We start from the raw sequence: 19,099 nt of genomic DNA, 5'->3' as shown, positions 1-19,099 counted from the left end.
ATGGGGTAGCGAGTAAAATTTTTTTTCAATACCTCATTTATAATAAATTCAATATTTTAAAACTGTAAGAACTTGGCGATTACTGGTTGGAATAGATTCAAATGTGGTGTGGGTCATTACAACCCTGCTCGAAGCTAAATACTAGACTCGAATCACCAGGTACTCAAATTTGCTCAGCCCAAATCATCACCCAGTTCTATCTGTAACATAAGCTCGAACTCGTAAGCAGACATCTTCAGTAACATAGTAATATATAATTTAATATTCCGTACAATAACATTATCATGTGAATTCGGACCATTGTAAAATATAAATAGAATGATTAGGAAGTGCTGCGGCAAATACCAAACCAGAATTATTCACATCGCTGAAACCATTCAACCAAGACTGATCGCCACACACATAATTTGATCCACGCTTTGACCAACGGCACAAAGGAAGCTTCCACCTTCCTAGAATAGCACAAGACCGATTAGCGGCATCGTGATTAATTGACGCAGACTTGTGATGGTCTGCGGACATTTTTATGTTGTTGAAATTGATATCATTCACAAGTTCATCATCATGGCTCGCAAGATGTGATGCCACATCTACAGATTCGTCAGTGGGAGTTACTGAATTATCAGATTTCGTACATCTTGACGAAAATCGTGGTAATAATTCGGGCCGGTGACCTGTGCTTGTGCTACAAGACGGCTCGTTGACAGAGTCCTGTTCATAGTCGACAGTTTCCGGGCTAGGGCTCAAGTTCGAGTGGTTTGTTGAAGCAGAAATTTGAGAATCGAGCTTTTTTGGGTTTTGTGACTGATTTTCTAAAGCCGATCCTGGCATTCTTATAAAAAGACAGTTTTCACGAGTGTCCGCAGTAAAAAGCATCATATCTCCAGCTCCTAAAAGATACGTAGGATCATTACAATGCGGAGTAACTCTCGTTAAAGTATAGTCTGTAAAATCCCATTCCATAACGCCTCTGTCAGATGAACACATGATACGCGAACCATCAAATAACAATTGAGGATGAAAGAATGAATGCTCCTGTTCGCTTGTGAGACACGGTCCTTGGAAACTATCGATGGCAGATAATTCACCGAGACATTCGCAGTTCACTTCTTTGCTAATAATCCAGATTTTGATCAAAGTTTTATCCATCGACAGCACCACAAAATCTCCAGGTTTATGATGCAAGGATTCGACTTTGCTTTTTTTCAGCAATACCTTTGTAACCCATTCTCGATGGCCGTGGTACATGTTGATTTGTTCACCCGTAGAAAGCTGCCATAGACGTACAGTTTTATCAGCAGACCCGGACACTAATAAATCTCGTTCTTCGTGATAAGAAATACTAAACACGGCACCCGTGTGGCCACGATAATTTCGTACTAATTCACCATTAGCCCATTTCCAGCACGATACCGTATTATCAAACGACGCAGTATACACAAAACAGCTATCAAACGCAAGGTCTGCACACGTATGAGTCTGTATAGTCCGGAGACATTCTCCTGTATCAACATCCCAAAGTCGGACAGTGTGATCATCAGATCCGGAAGCCAATAAATTACTTCCGTTGAACTTGACGGTGTAAACTCTAGCCGCGTGTCCTAGCAGATAACCTTCTTCGAATGCTGAACCATATTTCAACTGCTTAATCCGAGTCAAAGCACGTGCATATGCTTTTTTCCAATACACTCCTGAAGTGTTGGAGTCGTTAACTTTCCAACCAATGCTTTTGCAAGCTCGTACCCATGCCGGTAAGCAGCTAGATATTACGTCATTCCAAGTTTTACTTACTAAGCAACAGCGTCCAAGAGATATTGGATCAAGCCAGCTCAGTAAGTACACGCATACTTCATTGGGTAAGTATCTCACAAAGTCTCGTTTGAGGAATATTTCAAGACGGTCGGACAGGAATTTTAATTCCGTTGGTTCGCAGGCGTGGATGATTTCTTCGAGCGTTGATATCTTTTCCTCGGACGAAAGGTCTTTGAAGAGGTTTGTGATTTGTAAAACTTTATTTGTGTCGCCGCAGTCTTTATGATCCACCATCACACTATTATTGTCAAGAATTGTTTTATAATAGTAATTCTGCAGAGAATGCAATGTTATTAAATCAAGTTCTGAGAAGAGATGACAAACCTAAGATACTAGAAAGTTGAACAGTTAGAAAATTTTAGGCTTTTCCAAATTAGATTATTACTGAATTCGCACATACTTGGAAATAGTTCATATCAAATCAGAATTTATTCTCACAACGGCACAAGCGCGAGAATGGATAATGTCTGCACATCGAGCTTGGCTTGTTACGTACTATACTGTTCTTCTGTAGCGTTTTCATTAAAGCCAGAAATTAGATTAGAATAAAAATTAGAGCATACACACATTTCACTCATTAGACTAGAATTAGATTACCGCCGTTTCGCTCTAATTAGTGTGATTATACAACTATAATAATCTAGTGTCCCAGCCCAGTACTCACTGCGCCGGGTGGCGCTGACATGAGGCCTAATATAGCAATAACACTGCTCACAACGCTAATCGTTTACGGTAAGCAGCCTGAACAAAATCCACTTTCATTCCTACACGCTGAAAATTTCCTTGCGAATCTTGAAACATAAATAAAATCAACAGGGAATTTGCTAGTGGCCCACAAGTGCCTCATTGTTGAGAAATGGAAAGCAAATGAACAATACATTCACATTGAAATGAAACCGAATATTTTCGGCTCACACTCGTCAGGGGTAATCGTCAGCAAACTAGTAGAAAATAGGAAAGAACATTGTATATCGCCAATCGCATCACTAAATATGACGTCACCGGCATGAAATTTTGAATAATCGTGGCAGAGATCGCTCAAGCTCAATGTACGATTTTTAGACTGTACACGAACTCCTTCTGTAGGCACAAACTAGGCTGGCGTATTTTGATGAAGTTGACTCCAAGGCACACAAATGAAAATGTGAAGCGTCTCACCGAAGACGCGAAATCTGTGGTCCTGATAACTTTTCGCACAAATAGAACCAGGAAAACCACTGAAGTATCGGGCAATATGTATAGAAACCCGTATAAGAATGAATGGGGCGTGGATAGAAATACAGAAGCTTATTTCCAAAAATAATTGAAAATAATTCAACGTAATGGCGGCCAATATTATCTTCAAGTCGGGGGCTCATTATATAATTATATATTTATAATATATATAGGTCTATTTATGTTGTAAAAGATAGAAGTATAATCCAATAACATGTAAAACAATACATACTAATCTATATATCCATAAAATATATCCAATATTATACATGTAGCCTACACATAATTTGGCCTTGTTGTCTTCCAGGCACGGTTGCAATGACTCGGGTCGTAATTTTTCGTTGACTCGAGTCAATATTTGTGTAGTGACCTAACTTGTACTCGAGTCATGTTGACTTGACACATTTTACATGATTAATTCAAGTCTCTTATATCAGGACCAATAATTGAAAAATAGGCCCACCCAGAAACAGTCTATTATCTGTTTGAATAAACATGTTTATAGTCGCTACTGGAATCTCGGTAAGTTTTGCCTGATATAACATGTGAGCAGCGATGATTCTTCAAGGTAAAGTAATATAATAAAAAATTCCATACAGGTTTATAGTGAGAAATATGAGTATAATTATGAATCCGAGGCCTTCGATATCACCCAAGAGTTTCACAGAAGTGAGATGAACCTGACTTGAACTTGATACTGAATAGTAAACACTATGACTTGGGTCGGACTCGACCGTCGAGTCCGACCCAAGTCATAGTGTTTACTATGGAATCTCCGTCCTTTTTTTGAAATAAATCCTGCGTGATAGGAGCTTTTTTCGCGTGACAGAGTCAACTTTGCGGCGTGACAAGCAAGGTTACTGGCTTCAAATGACTGTGTTAAGCCAGTGACAGGAGATTAGATGCTAATGGTTATGTAACTGGCACGGTGCAAGTACTTTACCAACAGACAGTTATCAACAGATCCTGGCTTGAGGATTAGGTCAAAACATTATATACCACATACTAACTGGAATATAGCATTTGCGGTGGGTGAGAACATTGACTTTTTTTCAATTTTTTTTTAAATGAAATCAACGACCCATGACGGTGTGACCGCGTGCAACTGGCGACCAAGTCGGCATGATCCTGCGTGCCTTGGACACCGATTCCATACTTCGACCCATTGCTTCCTGACTTGGACTTGACTAGGCGGTGATTTTTGGTGAATTGGGAATGACTCGACAGTCGACTTGAGTCAAAAGTATATAAAAGTCAAATTTACTTGTGACTCGGAACCCTGTGACTTAGTTACAACCCTGTATAATTATTCTACGAATATTTTAGGCCTCGCCCCCATCCGTCTCAATACTGAATCTTTCTCAATCTTACTCCGACTGAGTCCGTCTCCGACATAATACACGGAAAAGAATCAAGCTATAGCTGTCTCTGTCTGATGATTCACTCATCGCAGTTCCACTTGTTAGTAAGAGAGTGAGAGAAAATTGCTAATTTGGACCAACAAAAAATACACAAACATGATAGAGCAAGCGTATCACAGTCCATATCCTAAAATTGCCTAGATCCGGGTAACCGATTCGATTCGGGATGCCCACTCAGCAGACATAGGCTTATTGCGGCAAGGCGAATTTCTGACACAATCCTTTCAGTCCTTGATGATTTAGCACGTAATTTTTAATGAACAAGTGCATTGTAAATCAAAGAGAGAAATCGGAATATCGCCAAATGTGTGACTAATGTGTGGCCGGTCGGCTACCACCAAAGTCACTCTTAACTAAAGCTAACATCATCATAATGTGCCTGAAGTAATGCACGTGACCACGGTAACGGCGGGGGCCACGTAAACGAAGTGTGTGACGACGGAAAAACTTGATCGACGCAAACGACGGACGGCGACTTTATCAACGTTGGAAAATGTATGCTACAAATTTCACTGAGCCTAACGAACTTAAAAATCGCTCCATGCTTATTATATTGCTGTTATATATTTTCAATATACCTGGTATGTGCACTCTTCGGGATTGCAGATCCGATTTTAGACACACATACTTCGCATCTAACAAGTTTTGAAACATGCCTCTTTCTCAGGACGGAGGTAAATTCAGCGGCGATTTATGACGCATGACGTGCGTACGAATTCCCATCCAAGCTCCATGCTACTGAAAGTCGAAATTCAAGCAATTTCTACGTAATAAACACTGGTCAGTAGGGTGGAGTGAAAATGACTTTTTTCAAATCGCTGGTAAGGGCTGTTACTCCATCTATTTTTAGAACAGACCAGCGGGCGATTTGTCTGGTCTTTGCGGGATACCTGGGGCCCCCTGGCACCGCATTTGTCGGTCATTGTGGTCGCCGGTCATTTGTCGGGATTTATTGAACCCCCTTTTTTAGTTTAAAAAAAGTTATCTTCACTCCACCCTACTGGTTAGCTCTCAAGTTTACCGGACCGCGACCTGACATATCGATCTCGCCTTCCGTCACATACCACCTAATTTTGTATTATTTTCTTTTACTCTACATTCAGTGTGCAATGTGCATGCCTCCTCTTTACATCGCCTTGGCCCAGGTGCATGGGTATCTGATTTGAAGGACTACTCCAAGTCATTTCGACACCTTCCTATCTTTTCATTGTATCGCAGTCTTGTGGTGTTTAGTAATCATGAAATTGTGTACTCGATAATAAAACTCAGGGTTGTAACCAAGTCACAAGGCTCCGAGTCACAAGTCAATCTCACTTTTATATTTTTGACTCGAGTCAAGTCGAGTCATTTTCAATTCCCACCGAGTCAAGTCCGAGTCCAAGTCAGCGAACAGAGGATCGAGTCCGAGTCAATGTATTATGACTCGAGTCCGAGTCATTGTGTTGACTGCTCAGTTTCCAGTTAAAGTCTTCCTAAACCCACTTTTTATAACTCTGTTTGGTGATATTGAATGGTTCGCATTTATAATATATCAATTTTCCTCACTTTTAGCAGTTTCTGGTCGCATTTTCAAGCACCAGTACCAACAAACGAAATCCCAATAGTGTGTTGGCTTCGAAATTACAATGAAATGTCGGTCTTTGCCGTCTGAATCTCGAGTCAATGACTTGCTTCGAGTCATGCGCAATGACTCGAGTCCAAGTCGAGTCAACCCATACACAGATTGACTCGAGTCGAGGCATCCGAAAATCGTGACTCGAGTCATTACAACCCTGATAAAACTGTCTAAAATGCAGAATGATCGCTGAAACATTAATATGTTTTGATTTCACATCAATTTATTACAAATGAAATTGTCATTTAAATCGACAAAATGTATCCTAGTATAATGCGGAAAACTATGGTTGATATCTTGAGATTCAGAAAATTTTCAGCAGAAATTGTTGGCAACTATACGGTCAGGAAAGGCAGATTTGCGATACGAAGAAAAGTCCAAATACAATGAATAGTGAAAAGCTAATGAAATCTGATTAAGATCATTCAAAATCTTTCTCGTCTTTTGGTTTCGACATCCATTTTCCGAAGCCGGACTTATCAAAAGAGCTCCATAAAGCAAGTTTTGCACTATGGTAATCTTTAGCGGAACATTTACACTTGAGATATCCGTCCTTGTAGAGATCGGACAGTTTTTTCTTGTCACAAAGCTGAAAAATTACACAAATTTCATAAAATATACGTGATTTCGCCCTACATACAATATGATATCAAATCAACTATAATTTCAAACAAACCTGCTTGAATAGTGCGTACAACTGAGATTTGCATAGCCGAGGTGGATCCTGCGATCCAAAACGTTCTTCGCATCTGCCCGTGGTACCGTCAAGCACTTCCGGTAGTTTCTCTGCGGCGTTCCAATTGAGACTGAATTCTCGCGTTTTCACTTTCCCCGTTTCCCTGTTGTGGTTATTTTGGCCCGCCACCTGAATCACAAAGTGACCTGAGTCATTTCCGTGCACGATACGATGGCACCTCCTATGACCAGAGGTAGCATTTAGAACCATTTTATTAGATTTTATAGCTTACTTTGATCAGATCAGAAATAAGCGACCTGCAATGCTAATGACTCTTAATCAATAGCTACTGGCCTACTATTAATGAGACAAAACATTACTATGATGTCATCATATGTATCTTCATAAGTCAAACAGAATACAGTCACCCACAAAAAAATTTCTTAGTCTGGAAATCTAGGCTCTAATCAAGATCCTGTTTTTCATTTTTATCCAACCTAATTAACCCCCTCCCAACGATAAAGGCTAATTACCCCGCCAAAGGTTGAGAACCACTGCTTCACAGTGTGACTATTCATTGCACTGATTCATATTAATAAAATTTAACGAACTTTATTTAATTACTTGGTGTTTACAAATATTGATAGCATAATGAATGGAATGATGATAAGTATTATATATGATGATGATGATGATGATGAATGATATAATAGTACAATAATGAATGATTGACTCACAATCGGATGATGACATTTATATTGTCCTGGAGCACCTGAATTTTGGTTCAATGCCTTTTCCACTCTGCAGCACACAGCTCTCGTCAAGTGACCATGATTGTAAAGCATTCCCAGCGTCAGAGTGGACAGGTAGATCGGTTTGTCAAGGAAATGAGACAGCAAAGAACCCTGTTAATATTAACTAGATAAGTAAAGTGAATTGTTGTTTTAAACATGTTGAAATCTACGTCAAAATCTTTGGGAATTTTTGTGATAGACTGAACACGATTGATATCAGAAAGAGTACAATGTTAGGTTTTAATAGTATAATTATATTCGGCTGATACTCATCAGGGGTTATCGTCAGCAACTAGTAGAGAATTGGAAACAACATCAGAGGTGGTCAAAGTAGTCACCGTCGCTACTCAAATAGAAGTAGAAGTAACGCCGGAATTTCTACTTAAGTAGGAGTGGCGGTTCACAAGTAAGTAAGTATGTATTCTACGCCTATTTTTGCCTAAAAAACTGAAAACTGTCAAGTAGAAGTAGAAGTAGTCTAAAATCATTACTACTTGATAAGTAGTGCGAGTAGGTAAATCTACTTCAAGTACTTCAAAAAGTAGAAGTACTCCATTACTGATCACCTCTGAACAACATGGTATATCAACAAACGTCATATTTTGTGATGCGATTGTTGATACACAATGCTCTTTCCAATTCTCCACCAGTTGCTGACGATCACCCCTGGCGAGTGTCAGCCGATAACATCCATTTCAATAACAATACACTATTCAATTGTATATCGAAGTTCTGTATCTCCAAGAAGCTCTCTTTGGTTTCATGAACTCCGAATATTAAGAGCCACTGGTGTAGGTAACCCGCAATTACCTGCAGGCCCAAATAATTCCACTTTGCAATCTTATCGCTACAAGACATAGTGCGCAAGCGTTCCCCTCTTAATATTCCGTCCCATGTCGGAGCCGCAGTGTCTTCTTCAATAGGGATACATCCTTCCCCTTAACAAAGACGCAAATAATGAACCATGTACGGCCTGCTCACGAGACTCAGAACCAGAGGCATTCCAACTAGAACTGCTAGAAATTTATCAGCTTCTCCAGACATCAGAGCGTAGAAACATTTCACAATTTAGATTACGATTAGATTGCCGGCTTTTGCTCGCATTAGTCCAATTAAACACTCTTGATTCCAATGGCACATCTGAAATTTAAGAAATACTGTACCATTCTCAATCTTGGTCCTCAGTACACCTTGCTTCCTGTTTTCAAAGATAGGATGATGAGAGCCATCGCCGCCAGCCTGATTTTGCCGATCTGTGCTGGCATCGCTCGGTGCGAAGATAGCGCTGTCCCCACAAGGAGCAGTGCTAATGTACAAGTGAAATTCAATATCGGGTAGCAGTTGAAACCTGAAACATAATTAGCATCTTGAGGGTTACTGTTCATTATTACAACTTGCTATATAAGACATTTCTTGTCATCCCGCCAGTGCGTCAGCAGATATTCGAAAGGCATGGCATCTAACTCAAGTCACATTTCCAAAACTTGAGAGCATATATTTGAAAATCTCTTACAGTCATTGCTATGCTTGGGCATGAATTATAACTTGTACTGCATCTGAACGCCAGCATTGACACGCCTTAACAAATGACAAGTGTGTGATATTCCTGACAAGCTACTGAAATTTTTGTAAACTAAAATACCTTCCATCTTGGGTGGCACACATGACTAATGTGTGATCGTTGAGAAGTCGATTGTAGAGATATCTCACAAGGCCCCGCCTCGCAATGATTTCCGCGTGGCAATCATTCACTGTGGTACCGGTCAGGCTTAGTTTGTCGCCCATAACGCAACGGTTACCTGAAAATGCAGGTTCGTCACGAAATGTTATCACAATTTAACGGAGCTTGACTCGAGTCATGACTCAAATCAACTTGAATTACTTTTGTATTGACTCCACTTGTGCTCAAGTTGCGCATAACTGAGGGTTGTAACGACCTGACTCGGGTAGGATTCAAGTCGCCATTTTTCATTGACTCAACTTGACTCGAGTCATTTTCTTAAAAACGGAAAATGACTCGACTTGAGTCACTTTGTGTATTGACTCGACTTGTACTCGAATCATTGCGCATGACTCTATCAAGTCATATGACTGGAGACATTACATACGACATTGACTCAAATCTTGTGTATCGGGACCTATATTTGAAAAATAAGCGCTGAAACCCAATTTTAACCGTTTGAATATATATTTTAAGAGTGAAAATAATGAATGCGAGGCCTTTGATAACAGCCGAGAGTTTCGCAAAAGTTGAACTTGTCGTGAACTCAATAATGAACAGTGACTCGGACTCGAGTCTCAACACTATGACTCGGACTCAACCCGAATCTCCCTTGCTCAGACTTGACTCGGTGGTGAATTGAAAATGACTCGACTTGACTCGAGTCAAAACTATCGTTGACTTGTTTACAACCCCGATAGACACAAAGGCATTATACCCATACTCACCAGATCCAATGCTGACGACCTCCATAGTAGTCTCGCCCGATTTTAACTTTCTTGACATCACAATGCCAGCTACGACTTTTCTCCCAGTTATGGTATCCGGCAGCATTTCCGCCAACGCATTATACTTCTGAGTTACCAGCGCGGCAATTTTATCATGGATTGTGGAGTTTACTGGGACATCTGGTGCCTAGAAATATGCGAGTTGTGATACATCACCAGGAGTGTGTAATCTCAGTACCGGTACTCGAGTATAGTAACCAGAAATTAGATTACAATCAAGATTTGAGCACAGAAATTAGATCGCCGCGATCTAATTATTCTAATTAAGATTATATAGCTGTCCGAGTCTGGCTTCTTCCGTTTGTGTTGCATGTAAATACGTGAATTCTTGGTACTGCCACCGTTTTTGACAAAGTCAAATGCTCATGTGTGTTTTGTGATACAAATTAAAAATTTACCACGATATACTTACGTTATGAGACTGCATCCCGCTTACTGTAGGAGCCTGTAATCTATTGGAGTCACGTAGCGCTACCAAAGCAGCTTCAGCCGCTTTAAGTTTAGCATCTTTCTTTGAGGACCCGACAGCACCACGATATGGCAAGCCACCGACGCGGACTGTCATCCAAAAGCTGAAACAACGAGACGAGACAGTTTTGACATGTCTTGGAGATAGATGACAATGATACCTTGATGAAATTGAAATTAACTTCCAATGTAGTTAGTTGACCATCAAACAGTTCCAGTTCTAGTTCTAATTGCACATTTTGGAAGTCAATAGTTCTAACCTTCTAGTTCTGCTTCTGGTTGCGAATTTCGGAAATTGAGTACCGTAATTTTCCATGTATAATGCGCAAAATTTTACCGATTTTTTGCCCTAAAATAGGGGGGTGCGTATTATACATGGGTACAGCAAGCCTTGAAAAAAAAATCCCTCGATCAAAAACTTGCGCATCAGCTCAAGCCATTGCGCCCCGTAATTCGTATTATAGAGTGTAACGCGGCGCCAAATAGAGAAACGTGTAGCCAATTAACGAAAAGCGTGTTTCTAATTAACGAGAGTTAGCAAAGCATGCGATATCTTGCTGGGTTGGTTTGCAGTTTGTACGCGAGCGAAATCAGGTCGCTGATTGCTACAAGCGTGCGCGGCAATCCTTGTCGATTCATCGCGTTAACGACAGGCCTTAACAATCGCATACACAAGAGGTCATGTGCGCAAGATATAATCGCTTGCGTAATCAGTCGGATCTCCAACAAGACTGGCGCGCCCGACATAACCGTTGGCCTGAGGTCCTGAGCGATCGCATCTGTAATTGTAATAGGCCTCGTGCGCAAGATGTCGTGTGTCGCTAGCCTGAACTATCGCGTCGCCGACCTCACAGGCTTTGGCTACTATCTACTCTCGATTAGAGACAATGCCGTTAATTGTATTATGATTAGCGATCATTATGTCATGATTGTTCGACAGTGACATCGCAAAATAGAACAACATCGCGTACTAAAACACAGCTATTCATGCACTGCGAATGCAGGGTGCATACTATACATGGGTACAGGCTTTTTCCCAGAATATACACGTCATTTTAAGGGTGCGTATTATACATGGGGGCGCACTATATTCGGAAAATTACGGTAGTTATTCTGTAGCTAGTAGATTTTCTGGGGTTGTGGAGCAAGGATTAAAATCAAATAGTCATCAATAGTCACACAAAGGCACACAAATGAAACTGCCTTTACTCGACTTTCATCAAAATACACCAGCCAAGGCTGTACCAACAAAAGGAGTTCGTGTAACGCACTCTTATTCAAAATTTCATGCTGGTGACTTCATATTTTGTGACACGATTGTTGATATACAATGTTCTTTCCATTTCCCTACTAGTTGCTGACGAGTGTCAGCCGAAAATATTCGGGTTCATCTCAATACATATATACTATTCAATTGTATATTGAAGTTCTGTACCTCCAAGAGCTCTCCATATATATATACATTACCAAGTCGTTTCAAGTACCTATCTTCTCATCGTATCGCTATCCTCTGGTGTTTTGAACTAATCCAATACCATTAAAATTAATGAATGACATAGATCTACATGGAATACATCCAAAATGAAACTGAAATGGAGAGAACAAATAAATACATAGTTGTAGAGACTCTTCGGGTACAGAACTTAGGTAGACATTACCTAGTTGCACAAGTTTACCTCGACCTAGTCACTCAGATAATCGTAATACATACAAAGCTTGATTTTCAAGTGACCTTACCGCGGCTTGTGGTCTGGGCCTTCCACAGATTCCGTGTATTCAGGTACTGCGAATTGTTTTGACTGGCAGTACTCGTTCAGAAGAGAAATGGCATTTTTTCCACCCTGCAACACCAATGGTCGGGATGGCGGAATGGCAAAAGATGTCGGCAGAGACGGTGTGTTATTGCCCGAGAGAGATATTGGACCTGTTGATTGAGCACCGAAACTAAGTGCGACATCTGAAAATACGTTGAATGTTAAGCATTGGTTACAATTTGGCAATCAATATGGCGATTATTTTTGACATGTCTAAAAAAGTTAAAATTTTGTTGAAATTGTTTAAAAGTCAAAATTTTTTTGCAAGCCGAATTATCTTTGTGTCGTAAAGATTGCACTGTCTCAGAACTTCTCATTTGACATTTTACAACTTTCAATCTACTTTATATTATTTTAGATTTTGAATTTTCATACAATATTGCGTAACTGAACTACTTGAGTTTTTCATAAGTCAGAATTTTGACAAAATATTATTTTTTAATGTGAAAAAAATAAACGCCCTAGCGATTAGTAATCCATATATTCCACGCTAATTATGATTATTAGGAAGATGATAACGGTTTTCTGAGATAAATCGCAATCACCAGTGAGTAGGCTATAGTTGTAAATATCACAGTGTGATACAATAAAGGTTCACTCCCCTATCATTGAATTGAGCGAAATTTGGCGTGCATCGTTATTTTTAGTTCTGCGCTTGAAAAAGTTTAGGAGCTCCAGCCCTGGGCACCTCAAACAAGTCCGATAGATATCAAATTGGATGACAGTTTGAAAAGCAGATGATGCATAGAACCCCAGTAATTATTATCAGTAAATTTAAGCCTTCTGAAAATATATTCACATCTACTTGCATCAGAGATTCAACAATATGACACGGGAGTTGATGCAATCAATGCATAAATCCCGCCTATACAAAGACATCAAAAGTAGCAGAGAAGCTACCAGTATCTGAACCCTTGAAAGCTACAGTTACTACATTGCATTGTGTGGTATAATTGATGTGTTTCAAACGAGTTCCAACGTGTCTTTCAATGATTGAAGCAGCACATCCATTCACGGTTAGTAAATCACAAATAAAAATAGACTGTAGAAATAGTTAGTCGAGTAACATGAAAGTAGAGAAGCTAGCTAAATCACTAAGGTACTGTAAGTATAATATATATCTTATAGAAAAATACTTAATTAATCAAAAAAGTATGTTTTCAAAGTATTTTGGGATTCTATTTGCCAATAGCCTGTGCCGATTTCAAATTTATCAGTTGTGTCTCTCCGTAAGTTATGCAGAATAGCAAATGTTGCGTAATATAGTTCAAAGTAACTAAAATTTAACGAAAACTTGATATTCTATATATTTTAAAAATGGATCACAAAATCTGAAAAATGGACATAAGGTACTTTGATTCCCTCGCGGCGATATGTACCAATGTATATCAAATATTATATTTACCTAAAATACCGCAAGTCCGCAACCAAACACCATACATAGCTATTATATCAACTGCGATAAGTCACTTTCTGCTACATACTATACTACAATATATCGAACATATCTAAGCTACCACCACTGTCACCCAAAAACAAGTGCACACACACGCTACCGTTCAGCGTTCACCCACCAATAGCATCAGACGTAAAGTCACACATAACGGACGTTCTTTCAGAGCTCTGTACAGTAAAACTGTCTTCAAGATTGTCGGGTGGGAATAGAGTTGAATAAACATGCCCGTCTTTTATAACGCAATGCGTGGCAAGAAGTCGTTCCAGTGCCTGAAACAGTGTGTTCAATGTTTACCTGCACTTTTCGTGGGGGCATTTCGAGTTTCCAAAAGTTCGATTTGATACAAACTGAACTTGATTGAATTTCCAAGTTCTCACGAATTCAGTAATTCTTATTCTAATCTAGTTTGCAAACAAATGTGTAGCTATAATGCTAATCTAATTTGGAAAATTTTCAGACTGAATCCGTTCAAACAATGCACAATCTGCTGTAAACTGTAGAGAATATGAGTCTTGTTCATCAATGCAAAAGGATCAGTTGAAAACTAGCTTATAAAGTAGGGTTACCAAATTTTAGAAATCTGAAAAGCGGGCACTTTTTGAAAACTTTGAGACTTGGAACGATGGAGTAAAATCTAGAAAAAGTGATAAATTTTCCCGATTTCGTGGGTGTTTGACTAAAAAAAGGTCAACTCAACTCTTTGGGCATCCTCCGAGGACACTTTCAAAGCAGTCAAAAAAGAGGACGAATTCCCTTGAAAGAGGACGTATGGTAACCCTATTGTAAAGAATGGCTCCAACTTATATCAAGGAGATACCCAGTAAAAAGGTAATGATCAACAGCAAGAAAGACAAAAATATGTCTTCGGATATGATATTTGTCACATTCAATCGATGTGGCATTTATTATGCGACAGCGGTATATTGAAGGAATGGTGTCTACTGTCTACATCTACATAACATTACTTTTTGTATATCACGGTCTTGAAACTTGGGCAAATATTGCAGTATGTCTTCGATTGCGATTCCCGTGCTTTGTTTTATCACTCGTAACACTCTCTTCTCAAGATCATTCAGCACTATTGCTTCTAAACATTATACATTTGTCTACAGATTGCGATTTTGAATAATGACAATTCTGAAACCTTATAGTGATATCTTATTGTTTCTGAAATTAATTTTAATTTTAATAATTTAGTGCAGAGATTTCACACCAATTTGCATATCAGTATGATCTACGGTAATCAGGTTTTCACAGTTATCGTCTTTGATCGCAGCATAGAGCCAAAATCAGTTCAAGTTAATTTCCCCCTCACAAAATTTTTTGATCTGAGCATGCATCGATCAAGTATGAGAGTAATTGAACTCAGTTATGTGAACAAACACGTCAAGTTGATTTACTGCAAAAACTGAAAATTCCAGTATATTTATATTACAAAGGAAGCGCCTATTCTTACAGCTTTATAACAGGATAAAACAAATCCATTAGGTATATAGTCTCAAGAAAAAAAAATACACCTGTGATGGAAATCTTGGAGAAATGAGAGCTCATATCGTTAAGCAGCTCTTGTGGTGTGCGCGGTATTTGAAAATCGCCTGTAGCCGTGGATTGTGTATTTACGGTTTGTACCCGTGTGCAATGTTGTGACGGTTCTGTACAAACACGATGCAAAAAATCAGTTGAAGGGTGAAGTAGGCTATTACTGAACAGAGACTATTTTTTTTGCAAATCCACACTTTTCTAATCCAGTGACTTCGCTTCAACGTGTGTAATTGAGCCAAGTTTGTTATGCATCGTTTTTGTAGACATCGTGAAAATTTCATCGAGTAGCCATTAAAATTCGAACTATAATAACAAAAATAAAAATTAAATTTCATTTTAAACGTATGGCATCGTATTTTTTTGACTTCTATAGGCCGGGTTACAATGACTCGACTCGAGTCAATTTTTGTATTGACTCAACTTGTACTCAAGTCATTGTGCATGACTCGACCCAGTCATATGACTCAAGACTAGGACGGCCAAGACTGACATTTCATTGTAACTTCGGAGAATAATAAAGTTTCAACATTATTGGTATTTCGTGACTGAGGAAAATTACGATATTTTGAATGCGAGCCATTTCATAGCACTCGAGCAGGGTTGTAAAACGGTGGGTTGAACCGGATTGAACTGAAAACTGAACAGTGAACATAATGACTTGGATTCGGACTCGAGTCAAATCACTATGACATAGTAATTTGAAAACCAAACTGCCCACCCAACAAGACAAATATTAAGTGACGAGACGACATCTTCTCGCAATCGACTGATCGGGTATTCAACCGAAGTAAGTCAAGTCCTTATTGTAGAGCAGCGGTTCATAATCGTGGGTTCGCAGACCCAGTCTCAGTTATTCACAGCAGCTCAACACACACACACAGACACACTTGATTCGTACAGTAAAAGTCAAGTCAGGGAATATTCGTTATAATCTTTTCGTTTTGTGTGTAAATCATACTTTAGTATTGTTCATTCTGTGCACCAGCACTTTATAGCATGTGAAACGACATGTCACATCCACTCAAGCGTCAAAATTTTTCATTCTCACACTTGATGTTTAGGAAGATGATTTTTAACGAATGCGAGCAAGCACAACCTGTTCATTAGGGCTCTTCAAAAATATAATTTTTTTCAAATTTGACCGGCTACTTGATAAAAATGTTAGGTTACCTTAAAAAAACACTACACACCAATTTTGCCTCAATTCCAACCAGTAGAAGCAAAATGATGTTGAAAATTTAGGATTTCAAATAATAGTATTTATGGTGCATAGATCTATAATAAATAATTAAAGAATTTGCCACCGTAAATACTATTTCTTTTCAAATCCAAAAATTTGTACTCCAATAACTTCACTTTTACTGGTTAGAATTGAGCCAAATCTGTTTTGCATCGTTATTTTAGACTATACTTAACAATATCATGAGGTAGCCAGTAACATTTGAAAATTTGTCATACTTACATTTATTAAATAAATTCAAAACTTTTTTTCTTGCATAGCAATGCTGCTATATAAGTTGGAATTTAGCCAAAATTTGTGTGCAGCATTTTTTTTAGGAAACCAGACAATTTAACAAGCAGCCAGTAAAATTTTAAAAAATAAACTCAATTTTGAACAGCCCTACTGCCCTTAGACATTCAGATAGCAAATGCAATATTCAAAATTACTATTCACCTCTACTTGGTGGCTGACATGCAGATTCTGCCACAGGGGTATGGCATGATGATGAAGATTGAATATTTATGACTTTCTCTTTCGAGAGAAGGTGTTTCCACAGCGGAGGTGATTCTTGAACTTTCTTAATGAATTTTCGTTTTTCCAAACTGGAATAATATAGGTAATACCCACTTTGATATCATGAAAACACAAATCGAATCGAACTTCAACTCACCTGTATAGGTGTGCATTGATATCCTTTTTTGTATTCTTTCCAACACCTTTAGCGATATCGATTGATTCCAGTGCCGCATCTGGTGTAGGACTATGGCTGTAGTAATTCAAATGAATTTAATATAATGATTCATAAATGTTAGTTGCAAGTAGGCTATATGATTTTGCAACAAACAATATGACTCATCAGATCAGAAAGCTCCGAGTGGGATAAATTACAATTCAAGTCATGTTTACCTCAATATTTACAACTCTGCTTGGATATCACATGATTTGCGTTCACAATATACAAATTTACCTTACTCTTAGCATTTTCTTGAAGTCGAGTACGGTAACCAAAATATCGCGACTATTCACTTCAAAAACATAACTATTGCTTAAATATACACTGGCAAAGACAACTTACTCGCACATATATTTTAGAATTCTCTGCTCCATTTGGTTTTCCACGCCAATTTCCGCGAAAGTGTGAGGTCTGGAACGCTTATGATCTGCCATCATCACACAGAGTCGAGCGAGGAATATAGCTGTGTCGCTTTTGTATCAAAACCCGCAACTCAACGTACTAAATATAGTGCGATTCAAATATGCTATACAATGAGACCATTGCACCATAACACTATATCAATATGAGAGACATTTCGCGGTCACCTTATGTTATTTTCAACGGCAAGATAAATAAGGAATGATATTTTCAAATATTCGATGGTGGTATTCATACTGGGGAATACCCTCTTCAGGAAGGGATCACGTGACATAGCCACGATTGCCACTTTACTGGACCTGAGAATCTCCAGTGCGTGTGGTGCAATCATAGCCTTTATGAGATAAAGGCTATGGTGCAATTATCGAATGTGACTAGTCACATTCGATAGTGCAATCAATATATATCATTGGGTGAATATATCGTTGGGTTATATTTTTCATCTGAACAAGTCACACACAATGTACAATGCGGTAAGACACAATCAGAGGTGGTCAGTAACGACGAAGTACTTCTACTTGTTCGAAGTACTCTCAAGTAGTTTTTCTCTACTTCTGGTACTTACTCAAGTAGATCTGATTTAAGCTACTTCTACTTCGTAATATTTTGTGATCTACTTATACTTACTTTTCGCTATTTTCAGTTTGTCAAGTAGAAGTAGTTTAATCCTCCAATCAGGAAGATAGCCTGAGGAATTTCGGGGTTGTTTTCACGCAGTATCAACATTTAATTTTCATAAAAGTTGAGTAAATCCCAGAATTTTCGTCGCGCTTCGCGCTCAGTGGATGCTGACGAGTAACCAGTATGATTTCATGAAAGTATCGGTGAATATAATTTAGGTAGCGGATTGGCGTGGTGCCGTTCACACCGCATTGTAGCCCTTCGCCCATATCGAATATTTCATCACAGTATATATGGCTCATCATAACGTTTGAAACTGATGTTTCGCAATCTAGCATATACTTTATCATATCGTAATCTATCAGTCCACGGCGTGTCCTAATCTGGAAAAGTAGACTCTAACTTTTTTTTCGTTTCAGAGAGCTGTTTTAGCATATCACCTTTTAAACTTTCTGAACTAAAGACATGAAATACATTTTCCGCTTTTAGAAGTAGAATTTGTCTTTCACTTTCAATTCCCATTATCATATACTTTGATTTCTAATTCATATCAATTCTTTTGTCTGGATAACATGTTGAAGTATAAAAGCAAAATCGGCAACGGCGAGGGAAGAGGAGCCCAGATACACCTCCGACGGAAATCGAGCCGGATCCGTCAGATTGGTGGGCGCTTATCGTTACCACTACGCTATTTTATTACGAGCGAGATAGTGTAATGGTTATGCGTCCGGCTTCTCGATCGGTAGGTCGTGGGTCATACCGGCCGGGTCATATACCAGAGA

General features: G+C 38.9%; 2 protein-coding genes across 5 annotated transcripts; both read right to left on the bottom strand.

Moving 5' to 3' along the window:
* Positions 1-239: 239 nt before the first annotated feature.
* LOC145454841 (F-box/WD repeat-containing protein 2-like) lies at positions 240-2,165 on the bottom strand. Its single transcript, XM_080332836.1, has one exon. The coding sequence runs from the start codon at positions 2,044-2,046 to the stop codon at positions 283-285; it is 1,764 nt and encodes a 587-aa protein (XP_080188962.1). The 5' UTR covers positions 2,047-2,165; the 3' UTR covers positions 240-282.
* Positions 2,166-6,264: 4,099 nt separating this feature from the next.
* Positions 6,265-17,910, bottom strand: LOC145454806 (double-stranded RNA-specific adenosine deaminase-like). Of its 4 annotated transcripts, XM_080332795.1 has the most exons (16): positions 17,864-17,906; positions 17,619-17,777; positions 17,214-17,309; positions 16,997-17,145; positions 15,297-15,431; positions 14,745-14,866; positions 13,898-14,048; positions 12,247-12,466; positions 10,454-10,613; positions 9,982-10,168; positions 9,176-9,332; positions 8,697-8,881; positions 8,344-8,471; positions 7,477-7,644; positions 6,740-6,928; positions 6,265-6,652 (listed from the first exon to the last, which is right to left on the bottom strand). In XM_080332795.1, exons 2-16 carry the CDS (start codon positions 17,711-17,713, stop codon positions 6,485-6,487), a joined length of 2,310 nt encoding a protein of 769 aa, XP_080188921.1. In that variant the 5' UTR covers positions 17,714-17,777; positions 17,864-17,906; the 3' UTR covers positions 6,265-6,484. The 4 variants fall into 4 exon arrangements, with proteins under 4 accessions (XP_080188921.1, XP_080188920.1, XP_080188922.1 ...); XM_080332794.1 differs by having other exon boundaries at positions 17,619-17,910; XM_080332796.1 differs by lacking the exons at positions 13,898-14,048; positions 14,745-14,866 and having other exon boundaries at positions 17,619-17,909.
* Between the last annotated feature and the right edge of the window lie 1,189 nt (positions 17,911-19,099).

This window comes from Botryllus schlosseri, chromosome 13 (genome assembly GCF_051294905.1).
Source record: "Botryllus schlosseri isolate E-star chromosome 13, Bs_hap1, whole genome shotgun sequence".
NCBI classification, from domain to species: Eukaryota; Metazoa; Chordata; class Ascidiacea; order Stolidobranchia; family Styelidae; genus Botryllus; species Botryllus schlosseri.
Note: the sequence above shows the minus strand (reverse complement) of the source record. Positions and strands in the feature narration are given on the sequence as shown.